Source organism: Phocoena phocoena, chromosome 15 (genome assembly GCF_963924675.1).
Source record: "Phocoena phocoena chromosome 15, mPhoPho1.1, whole genome shotgun sequence".
Lineage (NCBI taxonomy): Eukaryota > Metazoa > Chordata > Mammalia > Artiodactyla > Phocoenidae > Phocoena > Phocoena phocoena.
In genome coordinates, this window is record NC_089233.1 from 6,802,170 (window position 1) to 6,820,149 (window position 17,980).

Here is a 17,980-nt window from a genome sequence, read left to right on the forward strand (position 1 = left end):
CAGAGAGAGAAAAACAATTTTAAGGAAGTTAATAAATATACAAAATACCACCAACTTTTACCTGGCCAGCTACAAAATGACTGGGGGCTCTAGACCCAGGAATAACATTTGAGGTTTTAATTTCTTTTTTCTGACCTTAGATGAAAAAAGAGAGACAAAAAAATCCAATAAAGCTTTAAGTGTGAAAGTAACAGAAAGTTCCATAACCAGATCCTAACTACTGAACTGACATAAGAAAGAAGGGTGAATAAGGAGGGGAAAATAACTTAGAAATAATAAAGGGAACCAAGGGAAGGTGAATGAGCTATTCCAAAAAATAGTTTTCTTTCATTTAGAACACTAAAAATCATGACACTGATTATAGAATGAAATCACCTAGCTCAGCAGATCTCAAAGTGTGATCTAAAGACCCCTGAGGGTCCCCTCCCTTTTTCAACTACTTATCTGTGTTAGGCTGGGTTTTCTCATACTCTTCAACCAAAACAAGATATCATAACAGATTGAATTCAGAAACAGATGAAAATCCAGCCAGACATGAAAGAGATTCGCAGAAATGTAAAACACCATTCTTCATACTAAATTTTCTTTCATTTAGGAAAATATATTTTCATTAAAATATTATCTACGTTAACATTATGTAACAGGTTTATTATCGTTATTTTAAAATTAATAAATAAATGTTTAATTTTTTTCTCAGTTTAATTTCTAATATACTAGTATCAATAGATCCATAGATATAAACCAATGTTTGGAATCCTTCATAATTTTTAAGAGTATAAAAGGATTCTGAGACCCAAATGTTTGAGAATTGATCTAGCTAAATAAATTCAGTCTTGTCAATATTTTTCAAAAAGCATTAATCCTCCTCTCCCTTCCCCCCATTTAGAATATGTTCACAAATTTCTCCCCTCTTAAGTATCCAATTATTCCCTCTTTATATTGTTCCTGGAATCCGTGGTCTAAAAGAACAAAAGAAACCCTTTAGAATTGTCCTCTAACACAGACTCCGTGAGCCTCAAAAAACTGTATTTAAAGACTGTATTTTGGAAAAAAAAAAAGACTATATTTTGAGCAAAGAACAAGAAAGATCGAGTTTCTGTTCTCACTGAGCTGACATTCTAGTGGGAGTAGATAGACACATACAAAAATAAGTAAATATATATTGTAAAATAAATAAATAAAGACTATATTTTGGGAGCAGTTTTCTCAGGGTTACTTGAGATGCTGCCTCCCAGGCTTGAAGTCCTCACTATGGCCACCAGATAAAACATAACTCTTAAATAAATAAATAAAGACTATATTTTAAATATCCTTTAAGCTGGAGTTTGATTTCCTTTTGTCTTAATGTCTAACGGTATGTAGATCCCTGCTCATTATCATTCCTCCGTCAGTAAGAGTTCTTTTTCTCTTTCTCTCTTCCTTCCTTCCTGTCTCTTTCTTCCTTCTTTCTCTCATGTGCACTCAGCAAGCATGATTTAAAACTTTTAACAAGACAGAAGGAAAAAATGATCCCCGCTACGCTTACTGCCCATAACAGACTACCTAACAAGACATTTACTGTCATAACTACCTGAACTAAACCTTTTACATAATCTTATAAATAAATTAATGGTGACTAAAGCTTCTCGGTTCAGAGAGTGCAAGGAAGCACAGAGATACGGGCACTTATCACCAAAGCAGACTCTTTCTTTAGGACCCTGATCCTGGTTCAGACCCTTGCTATCTTAAACTCCCGAAAAGCTTGCATACTTGCCCCAAACTATTGCCGACCTCAAACTAGTCTTTTTGTGTTGTTTTCGCTTAAAGGGGTCATGCCCATGGACTCCCAGACTCCGGCAGCATTTTGACTCACAGAGCACCAAGGTGACGTTTTGGAACAATAAAAGGCCTGATTCCACCTTATAAACCAGAGGGAAGAACTCTGACGGACCCACATTTTTCCCTCTCTCTTCCCTCACCAATTCTGTCTTAAGCACAACATTTAAGACCGGAGGTACCACAGAGCCAAAAGTCCTTGACTCCCCTCAAAGGGTAAAAGAGTGGCTTTCTAGCGTCTCTTCCCTATCAACAACTCCCCCGCCATGAGAGAATTTCCCCTCAGCTCCCACCCGCAACCCGCGGAGGCACCAGGATCCGCATTCTCGCTCAGGTCCGTCGTCGCCCGCCGTGATATTGAGTTACTTTTGTTTGTTTGTTGGGAGTAAGTTTGCGGTTAGAGATTCTGAGGACAGGGGTTAAGAGTTGGACGGCACCCTGAGGAGAAAACTTCTCAGGCGACAGGTGCCAGGACTGGCCACGCCTAGCACCTTCAGCTGCAAGCGGAGCTACCTTCTGGAGAGATGCGAACCTAAGGGCGAGGAGCAGTGTGGGCTAATGCAGAGATTCTCCAAGCCCCTCGAACCTCGGGCCAGTTTTCCCGCCACCAGGGAAAGGCGCGAGGCCGCGCACAAGCTCCACCTCCACCCCCACTGGCGGCCTGTTCGCAGAGGTAAGGCGCATGCGCAACTGGAATCGGCTTCTGCGTCTGCGCAGCTGAGTTATTGCCGACATCTTCCAACAGAACGCCCTGTAAAACTACAAATCCCATAACCCTCGGTACCCTCACTTTTTTTAGGTGGCAGCAATAGCGCCTGATCGTTCAAGATGCACATCTTCCTTTTACTAACTTTACTCTGTGCCCCAGACTGCCTTTTCCTTCCTCTGGGAATCGTGCCCTGATTCCCATTCTTCCTCTTAGTCTCCTTCATGCCCTTATTTTGATACTTTATTTTGAGACTACCCTTAACCCCATTCTCGCCTCTTCCTCCCTCTTCTCAGCCACAGGACCCGCACCCCAAGCGCTGTTGGCAAGGAGAACGAGCCACAAAGCACCCTCTGGAAAGGCCGTCGAGTAGCTTCTTCCCCATTGACTGAGGCAGGGGGTCCCCAAAGCAGGCCAAAGCCTCTTCTCCGCCCACATTCGTTTTTATATAAGGCGGCGCGAAGCCGCAACATGTGCTCGGGAAGGCCTGCGTACGAGGGGGCGGTGGTGGTGGGTGTACTGCTATTGGTGGCTGTGGTGGGCGTCGGGGTCGCTCTCCGCGGGCTGGGGGGCTCGTGCGCAGACGTCGGGTGGTGGGCGGAGGCGTTGGTGTCCGGGCGGTGGGTGGGGAGGTGGAGAGGAGGGCGTGGTGTCCTCAGGTGATTGCGATTGGGGGAAGGCGGAGGAGCGAGAGAACTACTCGGCCATTTCGGGGGACGAGGAAGTTGGACAACATTGCCTGTTTTAGTTTTTTTTTTTTTTTCCAGTTCAGCAGAGAATATTTTCCAGGGGGTGAGTTAAAATGAACTGTCGTATTATACTGAGAACAGTAGGAAGACGGGCAGTACGCTCCGCTCCTTCCCCTCCCCTACTTCTACGTTCACCCCTCCACTCCCTCGGAAGCCTTTCTAAATAGGTGGACACAGGGGGCAACCAGGTCATGAATAATTCATGAAGGCCGCCCCGTTCCTTAGACACGCCCCTCCGAGTCGTGCTGACGCATGATGCGTGTACCAAACCTGAGGAAGCAACGTAACAGTCCCCGCCCCTAGGGCGGAGGGCGGGGCGTCATCTCCAGCACGTGCTGCATCTACCCGCGCAAGCCCAAAAGGGTGTGCGCAGGCGCTGCCCACTAGGGGGAGGAAGGAGGCGGGGTAGGGAGGTTGCTGGGTTTAGAGCCGGGCGGAGACCGCTGAGACTCATTCCTCAGGAACAAGGGTCGGGTGTCAAGGAGACCTTTTCACACCAGCTCCCCGTCCCCCGCCTACGGTGGGTGGGATCGCGCGGCAGAGACAAAGGATATCAGTAGGGACGGACATAGCTGCGAAGGGAAGTAGGGTGTCAGTTTGGGGTGGTGGGCTTTTGGGGGGGCTGAGGGGGCTATATTTAAACTCCCGGAGCCGTTAAGTTGGTTCGTACTCCGATGCGCGCGCAACCAGGGTGGTGGCGGAGTGCGCATGCGTGATTCCAGGGAGAGAGGAACGCGCCCCAGCAGTGCGCGCTCGCGGCGAAGCGGTAGTGGTAGTGGAGAAAGGGGTCGGCGCACGCGCGGTTGATTCCTCGAGTTGTTCGGGTCTCGCGGGCATCTTGTTTTGGTCTCGCGGGCGAGTAGGGCGCGCTTCGGGGGAGGCGCTTGGGCGCGAGACTAGGGGAGAAGAGCAGAACTGCGCGCGCACTCGCGAAAGGGGGGGAAGCGAGCGGGGTTTAGGAAGGGGGGTTAAGCCCCCTGTCCCCCCGGTTGCCCTCGACTGGGACGGAATAAGGGGAGGAAATGATCGAGATGGCGGCGGAGAAGGAGCCGTTTCTGGTGCCGGCCCCGCCGCCGTCGCTTAAAGATGAGTCGGGCGGAGGGGGCGGCCCCACTGTGCAACCGCACCGAGAGGCAGCCTCCGGGGAGCTCCGCGGCGGAACACAGCGTGGGCCGGGCCCGCGCGCACACTCGGCGGGATCCCCGGCTTCTGGGGCCGGCAAGGAGAGCCCCGGGGCTGCATCCACCCCTCGGGGCGGTCAGTCGCAGCAACAACGAGGGGGCGGCCCCCAGGCGCAGTCGCACGGGGAGGCCCGCTTGTCGGATCCCCCCGGGAGAGCTGCTCCCCCGGACGTGGGGGAGGAGCGACGGGGAGGGGGCGGAACAGAACTGGGCCCCCCTGCTCCTCCTCGACCCCGTAATGGCTATCAGCCCCACCGGCCCCCTGGGGGAGGTGGGGGCAAGAGGAGAAATAGCTGTAATGTTGGGGGAGGTGGTGGAGGCTTCAAACATCCGGCCTTCAAGAGGCGCAGGCGGGTCAATTCGGACTGTGACTCTGTCTTACCCTCCAACTTCCTCCTGGGGGGCAACATCTTTGATCCATTGAACCTGAATAGTCTCCTGGATGAGGAAGTGAGCCGCGCACTCAATGCGGAGACCCCTAAGTCATCCCCACTTCCGGCCAAGGGGCGAGATCCAGTGGAGATCCTCATCCCCAAAGATATTACAGACCCTCTCAGTCTCAATACTTGCACTGATGAGGCCCAAGTAGTCCTTGCTTCGCCACTCAAGACTGGTCGGAAGCGGCATAGACACCGGGGACAGCACCACCAGCAGCAGCAGCAGCAGGCAGCTGGAGGGAATGATAGCCACTCCGTGCTGCCCACAGCCCCCCTCACTTCCTCACTCCATGGGGAGGGCACCCAGCAGCAGCAGCAGCAGCAGCAGCATAGAGGCCAGAACCGGGACGCCCCCGAACCCTATGAACTCAACACAGCCATCAACTGCAGGGATGAGGTCGTGTCTCCCCTTCCATCTGCCCTACAGGGTCCCTCAGGCTCCCTTTCAGCCCCTCCAGCTGCCTCAGTTACCTCTGCATCCTCGTCTTCCTCCTCACGACATCGCAAACGTCGCAGGACTTCCAGCAAGTCAGAGGCAGGGGCTAGGGGTGGGGGCCAGGGTCCCAAGGAAAAGGGCCGAGGGAGTGGGGGAGGCCGCCACCACCTCCACCCACTACCTGCTGCGGGCTTCAAAAAGCAACAGTGCAAGTTCCAGTATGGGAATTTTTGCAAGTACTATGGGTACCGCAATCCTTCCTGTGAGGACGGGCGCCTTCGGGTGTTGAAGCCTGAGTGGTTTAGGGGTCGGGACGTCCTAGATCTGGGCTGCAATGTGGGCCATTTGACCCTGAGCATTGCCTGTAAGTGGGGCCCGTCCCGCATGGTGGGCCTGGATATTGATGCCCAGCTCATCCATTCCGCCCGCCAAAACATCCGACACTACCTGTCCGAAGAGCTGCGTCTGCCACCCCAGACTTCTGACGGGGCCCCAGGAGCAGAGAGTGAGGAAGGGACCACAACCGTCCGAAAGAGAAGCTACTTCCCGGCCTCACTGACAGCCAGCCGGGGTCCCATTGCTGCACCCCAAGTGCCCTTGGATGGAGCAGACACATCCGTCTTCCCCAACAATGTTGTCTTCGTCACGGTAAGAGGGTTCACAGACTCTTGGGATAGGGACCAGGAGTGAAGATGAGGTAAAATGGGAACATGGCAGGGAAAGGTTATGACCCAGAGGATGTCTGTGCATGCACCCCTCCCTAGGAAAACCAAATCCTCCAGAGAAGGGTCTCAATCTGCGATTGATTCCACTGGGTGTGTCTCCCCCCCTATAACCTGGGTCGTGGGGGCGGTGGCTCTACTTGGAATCCTTTCTCATGACTGCAAGCCCCAGAATTGGGGCAGACTCCTCTTGCCCTGCTCTTGGCCAGTACTGTAATCCAGACCTGTCCACCTTCCCTGTTAGAGGATGTGGTCCAGATGAAAACTTGTCCTCCAACTTACTGAAGGTGCATGAAGGGATGGGTTTCAGACATGCAATGTCTTGGGATGGGGGGGAGGATTAGGGTAGTGGCTGACTAATTACAGTTTCTGTCCTTTGATAGGGACCTTGTTTGCATTAGATGCAGAATTGATTGTCAGTGGCCAGGAACCTAAGCGGCTTGGCCTAAGGTCATCTCCACACTGACCCAAGATGGTGGGATGGGGAAGTGTCAGAAAGAGTACCTTGGGGAAGCAGGAGAGAGTACCATGTCTTCAGTGTCTGTCCCCTGACTGCAGGTGGATTCCCGTAAAATGCTCCAGTTAGGCCAGCTACAGGAATAGTTGGCAGTGTGTTGGGTTACAACCTAGAAGAATGGACTTTGCAGAGGGTGGTAATGAGCTTATCATCTAGAAAAGGTTTCCTGCGGGATGGGGTTCTTCATTTCTCTGGGAGAAAAAGAATAGGCCTGAAACTTTGCCAGTCCCAACTACAGGGAAGGAACCCACAGGTCTCCCTTTCAAACCTGGGTTGGGGCCCTTTGCATAACATTGAATCTCTCAGCTTAACGACTGTGGGGTGGGAATAAGTAGTGGACAGGGTCTTGGGAGAACCCCACCATTCTTTCTCTGCAATTTCCCAGCTTTGGTGATCTCGTGGATAATTTGCTCAATTTAAAGTTACCGGGCTTCCCTGGTGGCGCAGTGGTTGAGAGTCCGCCTGCCGATGCAGGGGACACGGGTTCGTGCCCCGGTCCGGGAAGATCCCACATGCCGCGGAGCGGCTGGGCCCATGAGCCATGGCCGCTGAGCCTGCACGTCCGGAGCCTGTGCTCCGCAATGGGAGAGACCACAACAGTGAGAGGCCCGTGTACCGCAAAAAAATAAAGTTACCCAAGCTCCCTTTTTATGTTTGATTGGCTTACCACCAATAGAAAGCAAGAAAATGAGACTCAAACAGGGTACCATTTGGGAGTTATTTTGAGAAGTGTCAAAGCAGATTGTGGCCAAGGACTAAAGTGAGGCTGCAGAGTGGGTTGTGAGGGGGCAGTGGTTCTTTTATGCCTCTGTTGACCTCACCCCCAATTCTTGCTCTCAGGGTAACTATGTGCTGGATCGAGATGAGCTGGTGGAGGCCCAAAAACCTGAGTATGATGTGGTGCTCTGCCTCAGCCTCACCAAGTGGGTGCACCTCAACTGGGGAGACGAGGGGCTGAAGCGCATGTTTCGTCGAATCTACCGGCACCTACATCCTGGGGGCATCCTGGTCCTGGAGCCCCAGCCTTGGTCATCCTACGGCAGGAGAAAGACTCTCACGGTGAGTTGGGGTTTCTGGAAGTTGGGCCTATCCTTCCTTTAGTTGAGGCAAGGAAGGCCTCAAAGAAGCAGAAAGAGGACTTTCTGAACAAGGTGAAAAGGCCCCCTGGGTGGGCATCATCCTCCACCAGCAGAGAAGGCAACGAGCTAAAGTGATCCCTTGCCGTCCTCCCTAGGAAGCAATCTACAAGAACTACTATCGAATTCAGTTGAAGCCAGAGCAGTTCAGTTCCTACCTGACATCCCCAGAGGTGGGCTTCTCCAGCTATGAGCTTGTGGCCACACCCCACAACACCTCCAGAGGTAAGGCTGGCTTATTTTGTGGGGGGAGGAAGGGAGGCCAGTCCTGGTGCAGGGTGCAGACCCTGTGGAGTCTTAAGGTCCTGCCAAAACCCCTCCTGATTACACACTCTTCCCTCAGGCTTCCAGCGTCCTGTGTACCTGTTCCACAAGGCCCATTCCCCCAGCCACTAAGTGGCCCCCTGAACAGAAAGTGTGAAGCTGCCCGCTGCTCCAGAGGACCTGGGGTGGGAGAGGAAAGTATCCCAAGGTCTTTTCTTTCTGCCTCCAAAAATAGTTTCCTCTCCTGGATCTGCAGAGAAAGCTTTTCCTGTGTTGCTGCCCCAGCCTCTTCCCTACACCTCTGGCACCTAAGCAGCAAGCCCAGCTGTGCTGGAGTCACCATCATCTTCCTCTCCCCTAGCCCACTGGGCTGGATGGCATGGACTGTTTGCTGCCCTCTGTTCTCCGAGGGCATGGGAGGTGGGGGGTATCAAGTTCTCTAGCCTCTTCCTCCTGTTCTCCCAAGGAGAGGTTCCCATTTCTCCTCAGCCCTTGTCCCTAGCTGCGTTTCAGTGGACCACGGATAGATGGACTGAGGGTTAAAAGGGGGACGTTGCTGGGGAGGCATGCAGGTACTGTGAAAATCCTTCCCTCTGCTGTCCCTCACTGGGAGAGGGGGTTGGGTTTGGAATGTGAGAACAGCACAATAAACTTGATGTTTAGGGCAGTGGCCCACACACCTGTCTGGCACATTCTAGTTGGGGGCGGGGGGTGGGGGGGACACGGTGCCTCCTGGTAGAACCTGTGCTTCCTCTCTGCCCAAACTATAGTCTTAAGGAAGAGGGCAGGTTTTTCAATGGTTGGGAAGACTGTTGAATGCTAACGAGACCCACACACAAGTGTACAGAACCCTAGGCCAGGAAAAAGGGGTATGTGAACTTTGATGTGAAACCTGAAGAATCTCTCCTCCCCCAAAGAAACACTGACAAAACTTTTTTACGTAAGCTTTGGACACAAAGCTAACTTTGGAAGAGTTAACCGTGGAGTCGAAGTGGAACTAGAAAAAGGCACTTTTAGGACCAGACCACCTGCCTGCTCTATTTCTCATCACTACCAAGTTCCTTTAAAGGAGGGCCAAAACCTTGACTTTCTGGCAGCTTCCAACCTGAGGCTTGACCCCATCTCAAGGCTCCCAAGAAGAGTCCCATTTGTTAGCAAAACCACTTTATTCTCATAGTTTAAAAACAAAAAGATATGAACTAGCAATCCAGGGAGCCTCCAAGTCTACGCTTCCCATCGCCTCAGTGTCCGATGCATAAGGAAGGTATCCTCTGAAGGGCGGGGCCGGAGTTGAAGCCGGAGAGGGGGCAGACCTTCCAGGGTCAGGTGTGGAGATTCATAAAATAATGTTTCTGGATCACACAAAATGGTCATGTCTGGCCCTGGCCCAGGTGGCTCCTGTTGGAGTTGGAGCACAAAGCAAGGTTACCCTCGGGGGCCCCTCCCCAACTGCCAGGGGTTCTGGCAGTTGGGGAGGAGGGGGGATGGGGTAGGGGAGACTCAAGCCCAGGTCCCTCACCCTTGGAGGCGGGGCTCGGGCCTGCGGCGGCAGGAGCGCCAGTTTCTCCCTCAGCGCGGCGTTCAGAACCTGTTCCTCGGGCACCTGCAGGCTCACCAGGTCTCGGAAGAGCCGCTTGGAGCGCGGCACGTTCAGCCCTGAGACCGCAGGAGCGGAAGTGAGCGGCGCCTCGCACCCCCGCTCCCGCGCCCGGCCGGCCGCCTGCCCCCCTCACCCTCGGCCACGCTCTCTTCCAGGCTGCAGCGGGTCTGGAACGACTTTCTCAGCTGTTCTTCCACGGCCTTCGCGGCATCGAACTGGCCCCCGGCTGCGGCCCGCGCGGCCTGCAGCTCGAAGCTCAGGGCCAGGCTGCTCTGCTGCGCGGGCGTCCCCAGGTCCTGCGGCGCCGCGAGCTTCTCGCTCGGGGCGGCGGCGGCCGGCGGCGGCTCGCACCGTACCGGGGAGGGCGGCGCCAGGCGGAAGCGGACCTGGAAGCAGACAGCGGGGCGGTGAAGAGGTAGGCGCGGGGTCGTCGGCGGGCTGGCGGCCAGGCCTTCCCCCAGCTCACCTGCCGCCCCTTGCGGGCCCCGCCCCGCCGGTCCGCCCGCCCCTTCCGCCGTCCCGGGCTGAGGTTGGACCAACGGCGCCCGGGGCTCTCGGACAGAGGGCTCAGGCTTAGGCTCAGGTCCAGGCCGGGCTCCGGCACGGGGGCTCCGGGCACGGGGGCTCGGGGTTCTGGGGGTGGCCCTGGGTCAGCCACGGCCTCTCCCCCTTCCACCGACTCCAGCTCTGACTCCTCACAGCCCATCATCTTGGGGTGTCTGCAGGGGTGCGGGGTCGCTGGGGCCCAAGGGTCAGGGAACACGGACTCGCCACCTCCTCTCCCCCGCCCCTCTAAGACAGCGCTACCGAAAACCGTTAGCGCCCGCCCCGCCCTATTGGTGCGCCTAAGCGTCATTTCCGTTGCCTCCTCCCCGCCTCCCGGAAGGCTTCCGCCCATAAAGCCTTGCCCCGCCCCCAGGCCGGGGTTTTAGAGCTGAAGCCCTTGGAAGCTCTACGGGTCCTCATTAGGACCATTTTCATCTAGAAACTTGCGCTACAGCGTCGTTGCCATATCCTATCGTCACCACCTGGCCTCCGCTGGAATCCAGAGTGTGTCAGTCCTCCCTATTAACGGTCCAGCGTCCCCATACTGGACCTCCCTACTCCGTGCCTCCACAGCATCTCCAGGTGTTCCGTCGGCCCCAAACTGACCGGAGCTCCCCAGTTTGAGTGAGGGCGTGGCTCGCTGACTCCAGCCCCGGGCTCCCTCCTAGGTGACCGTGGTTGCCCGGGCGACAGCAGCCTCATTCAGTTTGCGGCCTTTTGTGACTTTTTCCCCTTCGAAGATCCACTAAAATATTCATCTATATAAAAAATAAATATCTGCATATAAGTACAGTTTTTAAAAAAAAAAAAAAAGGCTCCGTGGATTTATCCCGGACTGCAGGGCAGGAAACGGGAGCTCTCGCCTCATTCCCTAATGTTCCTTGGGGTAGGCCCTCTCAGTTCTGTGAGCCTCTGTTTCTTCTTCTGTAAAATGTACTAAGTTGGGTTCAAGACTTTTGAGGCTCTCCCAAAATGCGTTAACAGTCAACAGGCATGTTTTTGTGTCACTTTTCAGTTTGTTTTCACATACTTTATCTTCCAAGAAATGCTGTGGAAGATCAGATAGAATGGATGGCGTTACCCATATTTTACAAAAAAAGTTTTCGAGAATCTCAATGGTGAAACTAGAGGCGTTCCTGCTAAAGTCAGGAATAAGTATGCCCATTTCCTCTACTGCAGATCTTCCTCCACTTATGATGGGGTTATGTTGAGAGAAATATATCGTTAAGTCAAAAATGCATTTAATACACCTAACCTACTGACCATCATAGCTTAGCCTAGCCTACCTTAAATGTGCTCAGAACACTTAATTTAGCATATAGTTGGACAGAATCATGTAACACAAAGCCTATTTTATAATAAAGTGTTGAATATCTCATGTAATGTATTGAATACTGTGCTGAAAGTGGGTACAGAATGGTTTTAAGTGTATCACGTTGCTTACCCTCATGACCACGAGGTTGACTGGAAGCTGCAACTCACTGCCTCTGCCCAGCATCACAAGACAGTATGGTACCATACATTGCAAGCCCGGGAAAAAGATCAAAATTCAAAATTTGAAGTACGGTTTCTACTGAATGCTTATTGCTTTCACACCATCATAAAGTTGAAAAATCGTAAATCAAACCATCACAGGTCAGGGACCATCTGTATACTTTGTTTTGTATATTTGACTTTGGAAACTTATACGTTTTACATGATTATATGATACAAATTAATTTTTAAAAATCAGTCCCTAAAAGTTGAAAGCAAGATGAAACAAATGAACCTAAATGTATATTTACTACACAGATGGGAACTAACTAACTACACAGATGGGAACTCTTCTGAATGACTTGAAAAACACAGTAATTTAGCTATACATCCAAAAAATCTACCCTAAAGACAAAATTAACTGCTGTTTAAAAAAATTTTAAACTGCCATAAAATCTTAGATTATATTCAGTAGTCATATTGTTGGGAATAAGTGAAAATGGGTAGGATAGAACATAATTATGTTGATGTTATCAGAACTGGAATTTTGGCATTGGAGAAAAGACATACAAATATAAAATCAATGATGTTATGCAAATTCCCTATACTCTTGAATTTAGGAAGTATCTTATGAACCCATGGAATATTTTAGTTTAAATTTAAAAGCATATACTAATTCTGTCTACTGAAAAGCCCTTAGAAGCAATGATGGACCCAGTAAGCACCCTTGGCCTCCAGAATGTGGTAGCTAATTTCATATCCTTGGGCATTTCAAAACCTACACGCCAATGTTCATAGCAGCTTTATTCATAATAGACAAAAACTGAAAACAACTCAGTGCCCTCCAACAGGTAAAGACTTAAACTATGGTTCACTTAATGCCATAGAGTACTTACTAATCAGCAATCAAAAGGTGCATACTATTGATAACATGCAACAACTTGGATAAATTGCCAGGTTATTATGCTGAGCAAAAAAAGTCAACTCAAAAAAATTAGATGCTATATGGTTCCATTTATATGACATTTTGGAAATGACAAAAATTTAGGAATGGAAGACAGATTTCGTGGTTGCCAAGTGTTAGGGACGAAGTGGAAGAGATGCAGGTGGTGGGAAGGAGGTGGGTGTGGTCATAAAAGGTGTAACCCCAGAGTTTTTCTTTGGTGTTGGAACTGTTCATTTCCTTTACTGTGGTGGATACAAGAACCTACACAGGTGATAAAACTACACAGAACTTCAATGAAAGATCTGAAACAGAAATTAAAGAAACAAGCCCATTTACCATCACATCAAAAAGAATAACATACCTAGGAATACACCTACCTGAGGAGGCAAGAGACCTGTACTCTGAAAACTATAAGATGCTGATGAAAGAAATCAAAGATGACACAAACAGATGGAAAGATATACCATGTTCTTGGATTGGAAGAATCAATATTGTCAAAATGACTATACTACCCAAGGCAACCACAGATTCAATGCAATCCCTATCAAATTACCAATGGCATTTTTCACAGAACTGGAACAAAAAAAAAATTTAATTTGTATAGAAACAAAAAAGACCCTGAATAGCCAAAGCAATCCTGAGAAAGAAAAATGGAGCTGGAGGAATCAGGCTCCCTGACTTCAAAATATACTATAAACCATACTACAGTAATCAAAACAGTATGGTACTGGCACAAGAACAGAAATATAGATCAATGGAACAGGATAGAATTAATCTGCGACAAAGGAGGCAAGAATATACAATGGAGAAAAGACAGTCTCTTCAATAAGGGGTGCTGGGAAAACTGTGCAGCTACATGTAAAAGAATGAAATTAGAACATTCCCTAACACCATACAAAAAAATAAACTCAAAATGGATTACAGACCTAAATGTAAGACCAGATACTATAAAACGCTTAGAGGAAAACATAGGCAGAACACTCTTTGACATAAATCACAGCAATATCTTTTTGGATCCACCTCCTAGAGTAATGAAAATAAAAACGAAAATAAACAAATGGGACCTAATTAAATTTAAAAGCTTTTGCACAGCAAAGGAAACCATAAACAAAATGAAAAGACAATGCACAGAATGGGAGAAAATATTTGCAAACGATGCTACCGACAAGGGATTAATCTCCAAAATATACAAACAGCTCGTGCAGCTCAATATCAAAAAAAAAACCCAATCAAAAAAAGGGCAGAAGATCTAAATAGACATTTCTCCAAAGAAGACATACAGTGCTCCAAAAGCACATGAAAAGATGCTCAACATCGCTAATTATTAGAGAAATTCAAACCAAAACTACAATGAGGTATCACCTCACACTACTCAGAATGGCCATCATCAAAAAGTTTACAAACAATAAACGCTGGAGAGGGTGTGGAGAAAAGAGAACCCTCCTGCACTCTTGATGGGAATGAAAATTGGTAAAACCACTATGGAGAACAGTATGGAGGTTCCTTAAAAAAATAAAAATAGAGGGGCTTCCCTGGTGGCGCATTGGTCGAGAGTCCGCCTGCCGATGCAGGGGACGCGGGTTCGTGCCCCGGTCTGGGAAGATCCCACATGCCACGGAGCGGCTGGGCCCGTGAGCCATGGCCGCTGAGCCTGCGCGTCCAGAGCCTGTGCTCTGCAACGGGAGAGGCCACAACAGTGAGAGGCCCGCGTATAGAAAAAATAAAATAAAATAAAAAAATAAAAATAATAAAAATAGAACTACCATATAATCCAGCAATCCTACCCCTGGGCATATATCTGGAGAAAACCATAGTTTGAAAATATACATGCACCCCAATATTCATAGCAGCACTATTTACAATAGCCAAGACATGGAAGCAACCTAAATATCCATCGACAGAGGAATGGATAAAGAAGAGGTGGTACATATATACAATGGGATACTACTCAGCCATAAAAAAAAGAATGAAATAATGCCATTGACAGCAACATGGATGGACCTAGAGATTATCACATTAAGTGAAGTCAGTCAGACAGAGAAAGACAACATATGATGTCACTTATAATGTGGAATCTAAAAAGATAATACAAATGAACTTATTTACAAAACAGAAACAGACTCACAGACTTCAAAAACAAACGTATGGTTATCAAAGGGGAAAGGTGAGGAGGGCATAAATTAGGAGCTTGGGATTAACATATACACACTACTATATATAAGGTAGATAACCAACAAGGACCTACTGCATAGCACAGGGAACTCTACTCAATATTCTGTAATAACCTATATGGGAAAAGAATCTGAAAAAGAATGTGTATATGTATAACTGAACCACTTTGCTGTACACCTGAAACTAAGACAACATTGTAAATCAACTATACGCCAATATAAAAAAAATTAAATTAAAAAAAATTTTTAAAAACTATTTAGAACTTAATACATACACACACACATACACATACACACGAGTACAAAACCGGGAAATGTTTGTAAGGGCACTAATCACCTCCCAAAGACCCTACCTCCAAATACCAACACTTTGGGGATTAGGTTTCATTATAGGAACTTTCAGGGGACACAAATATTCAGTCTATAGCAGTTACCATGGGGGAAAACTGTGGAAAGTGTACGAGGGATGTTTCTGTATTTCTTACAACTGCAAGTGAATCTACAGTGATCTCAATAAAAATTTTAATTAAAAGTAATGCTGGGGCTGGGAAGAAGGGCAGTGTGTGAGGGTGGCTGTATAGAGGAAACAAGATTAGCCAAATATGGGTGATTGTTGAAGCTGAGTGATGGGTACATGGGGGTTTATCATAATATTTTTCTTTACTTTTGTATATATTAGAACATTTCTACGATTTAGAAAAAAAATCTGGGTTTTTTTTTTTTTAAAGGAGGCTGAGATAGCTTTGGCACCCAGAAAGTGTTGGAGCTGAAACTTGAAACTGCACCCTATCCCCCAACCCTCAGGCCTGGGCTGTGACGATGGATATAAATGCCCTACAGGAACCCTAGCCATGAATTCAGTAAACTCAATTCCTCAGTCTTAAAATCCAGCCACTTCACCTCACATCAATCAGAATGGCCATCATCAAAAAGTCTACAAATAGGGCTTCCCTGGTGGCACAGTGGTTGAGAGTCCGCCTGCCGATGCAGGGGACATGGGTTCGTGCCCCGGTCCGGGAAGATCCCACATGCCACGGAGCAGCTGGGCCCGTGAGACATGGCCGCTGAGCCTGCGCGTCCGGAGCCTGTGCTCCGCAACGAGAGAGGCCACAACAGTGAGAGGTCCGCGTACCGCAAAAAAAAAAAAAAAAAAAGTCTACAAACAGTAAATGCTGGAGAGGGTGTGGAGAAAAAGGAACCCTCCTACACTGTTGGTGGGAATGTAAATTGATACAGCCACTATGGAGAACAGTATGGAGGTTCCTTAGAAAAATAAAAATAGAGCTACCATATAATCCAGCAATCCCACTCCTGGGCATGTACCTGGAGAAAACCATAATTCGAAAAGATTCATGCACCCCAATGTTCATAGCAGTAATATTTACAACAGCCAAGACATGGAAACAACCTAAGTGTCCATCAACAGATGAATGGATAAAGAAGATGTGGTATACACACACACACACACACACACACACACACACACACACACACACACACAATGGAATATTACTCAGCCATAAAAAAGAATGAAATAATGCCATCTGCAGCAACATGGATGGACCTAGAGATTATCATACTAAGTGAAATAAGCTAGACAGAGAAAGACAAATATTATATGATATCCCTTATATGTGAAATCTATAAAAATGGTACAAATAAACTTATTCACAAAACAGAAATAGACTCACAGACATAGGAAACAAACTATGGTTACCAAAGGTGAAAGGGAGGTGGATAAATTAAGAGTTTGGGATTAAAATATACACACTACTATGTATAAAATAGGTAACCAATAAGGACCTACTGTATAGCCTATATAGCACAGGGAACTATACTCAGTATCTTATAATAACCTATAATTGAAGAGGATGTAAAGAGAATGAATGTACGTATAAGTGAATCACTTTTCTGTATACCTGAAACTAACACAACATTGTAAATCAACTGTATTTCGTTAAAAATAATTAATTAAATAATTCATTTTTAAGCAAAAAGAATAACTATAGAACATTTTTTAGAAATCTGGCCACTACCTCTTCTTAGGCCGAGATACAGAGATTAAAACAAGCCATTCCCGGGAATTCCCTGACGGTCCAGTGGTTAGGACTTGGCGCTTTCGTTGCCGGGGTCCTGGGTTTGATCCCTAGTTGGGGAACTAAAATCCTGCGAGCTATGCAGCACGGGCCAAAAAAACCCCAAGCCATTCTGTTTGCTAGCTTATGTTATGGGCCTCCAAGAAATGTAAATTTCACCGAACAACTTCAAAGAAACAATATGAATATGAGGATGGGTAAGTGGAGGTGAGGGAATGAGGGGTCTCAGTCCAACCTCCACTCTGCCTAGGATTTTTTTGGCTGGAATTGTGCTCTTTTTTTTTTTTTAATTATCATGTACATATTTACGTTAATACAATTTGATGTCGCTCTTCCTCTCTAAAAAAAAAAAGTCCCCCCTTTAAGACGGAACTGATAAGCAAGGAAGATTCCTTCTCTATCCTGAACTTCAGAGTCCCCTCGTGGCGGCATGTTCTAGAGCTGGACCCTCTTCTGCAAAGATGGATTCCAGTTACACACCACAGAAAAACCAAGCCCTGACTAGGCGCAGTAGAAAGTGTGAAGGGGGAACCCAGGAGGAGGGAGTGAGGAGAGAGATTGTAAATGTGGTCCAGGAATTGACACACACACACCCCACCAACTCAAAGCAAAGGGGAGGAGAAACAGAGAAGCTTCCCCGAACCCCGTTAACTGAGATTGCCAAGTGAGGGGGCCCTGCCCGAGCCCTCATCAACTAGCCCCTCCCTCCACTCTCCAGGCTGGGGAGGTCCCACCTCTGCATCACTTCCCATCCTGGGGAGGGTGGGAGAGGAGAGAAGAAACAGTGCTGAAGGAAGAGGGAAAGGAGCACAAGAAGACCCCCAGGAAGAGGTCATGCTTCGGGCTCTTGGGTTTTGTCTTGATGGGTTACACTCACCAGGTAGTGGTGCTCCCTTTAGTCATCTAGGACAGGCAATCCCAGACACGGATCCTGGCTTGGGACAGACAAGGCTAGGTGCTGGAAGGGGTCATTCAGGGTCATCCCTGAGGTTCGGCTGGGCCAGACACTATAGGTGGGCTAAGGTGGGACAGCAGACAGGACAGGGCCAGAGGTCCTTCAAGGGACCATGCTGTTGAGTAGTACCAGCATGCATCCAGCACAGTGGTGTGACTGGGACCATGGCAGCAGGCAGCTAGGAAGACCCGCCCCAGCTGAGAAGGCAGGGGAAGAGCCATGGTTCCATC

The 17,980-nt window shown here is 48.7% G+C and overlaps 2 protein-coding genes across 2 annotated transcripts; one reads left to right on the forward strand and one right to left on the reverse strand.

Moving 5' to 3' along the window:
- The first annotated feature begins 4,013 nt into the window (after positions 1-4,013).
- Positions 4,014-8,637, forward strand: MEPCE (methylphosphate capping enzyme). The gene is made up of 4 exons (XM_065892731.1): positions 4,014-5,972; positions 7,404-7,622; positions 7,798-7,924; positions 8,043-8,637. Exons 1-4 carry the CDS (start codon positions 4,293-4,295, stop codon positions 8,093-8,095), a joined length of 2,079 nt encoding a protein of 692 aa, XP_065748803.1. The 5' UTR covers positions 4,014-4,292; the 3' UTR covers positions 8,096-8,637.
- A 473-nt stretch (positions 8,638-9,110) lies between these two features.
- On the reverse strand, positions 9,111-10,362 carry PPP1R35 (protein phosphatase 1 regulatory subunit 35). The gene is made up of 4 exons (XM_065893336.1): positions 10,030-10,362; positions 9,697-9,949; positions 9,483-9,619; positions 9,111-9,361 (listed from the first exon to the last, which is right to left on the reverse strand). Exons 1-4 carry the CDS (start codon positions 10,270-10,272, stop codon positions 9,188-9,190), a joined length of 807 nt encoding a protein of 268 aa, XP_065749408.1. The 5' UTR covers positions 10,273-10,362; the 3' UTR covers positions 9,111-9,187.
- Between the last annotated feature and the right edge of the window lie 7,618 nt (positions 10,363-17,980).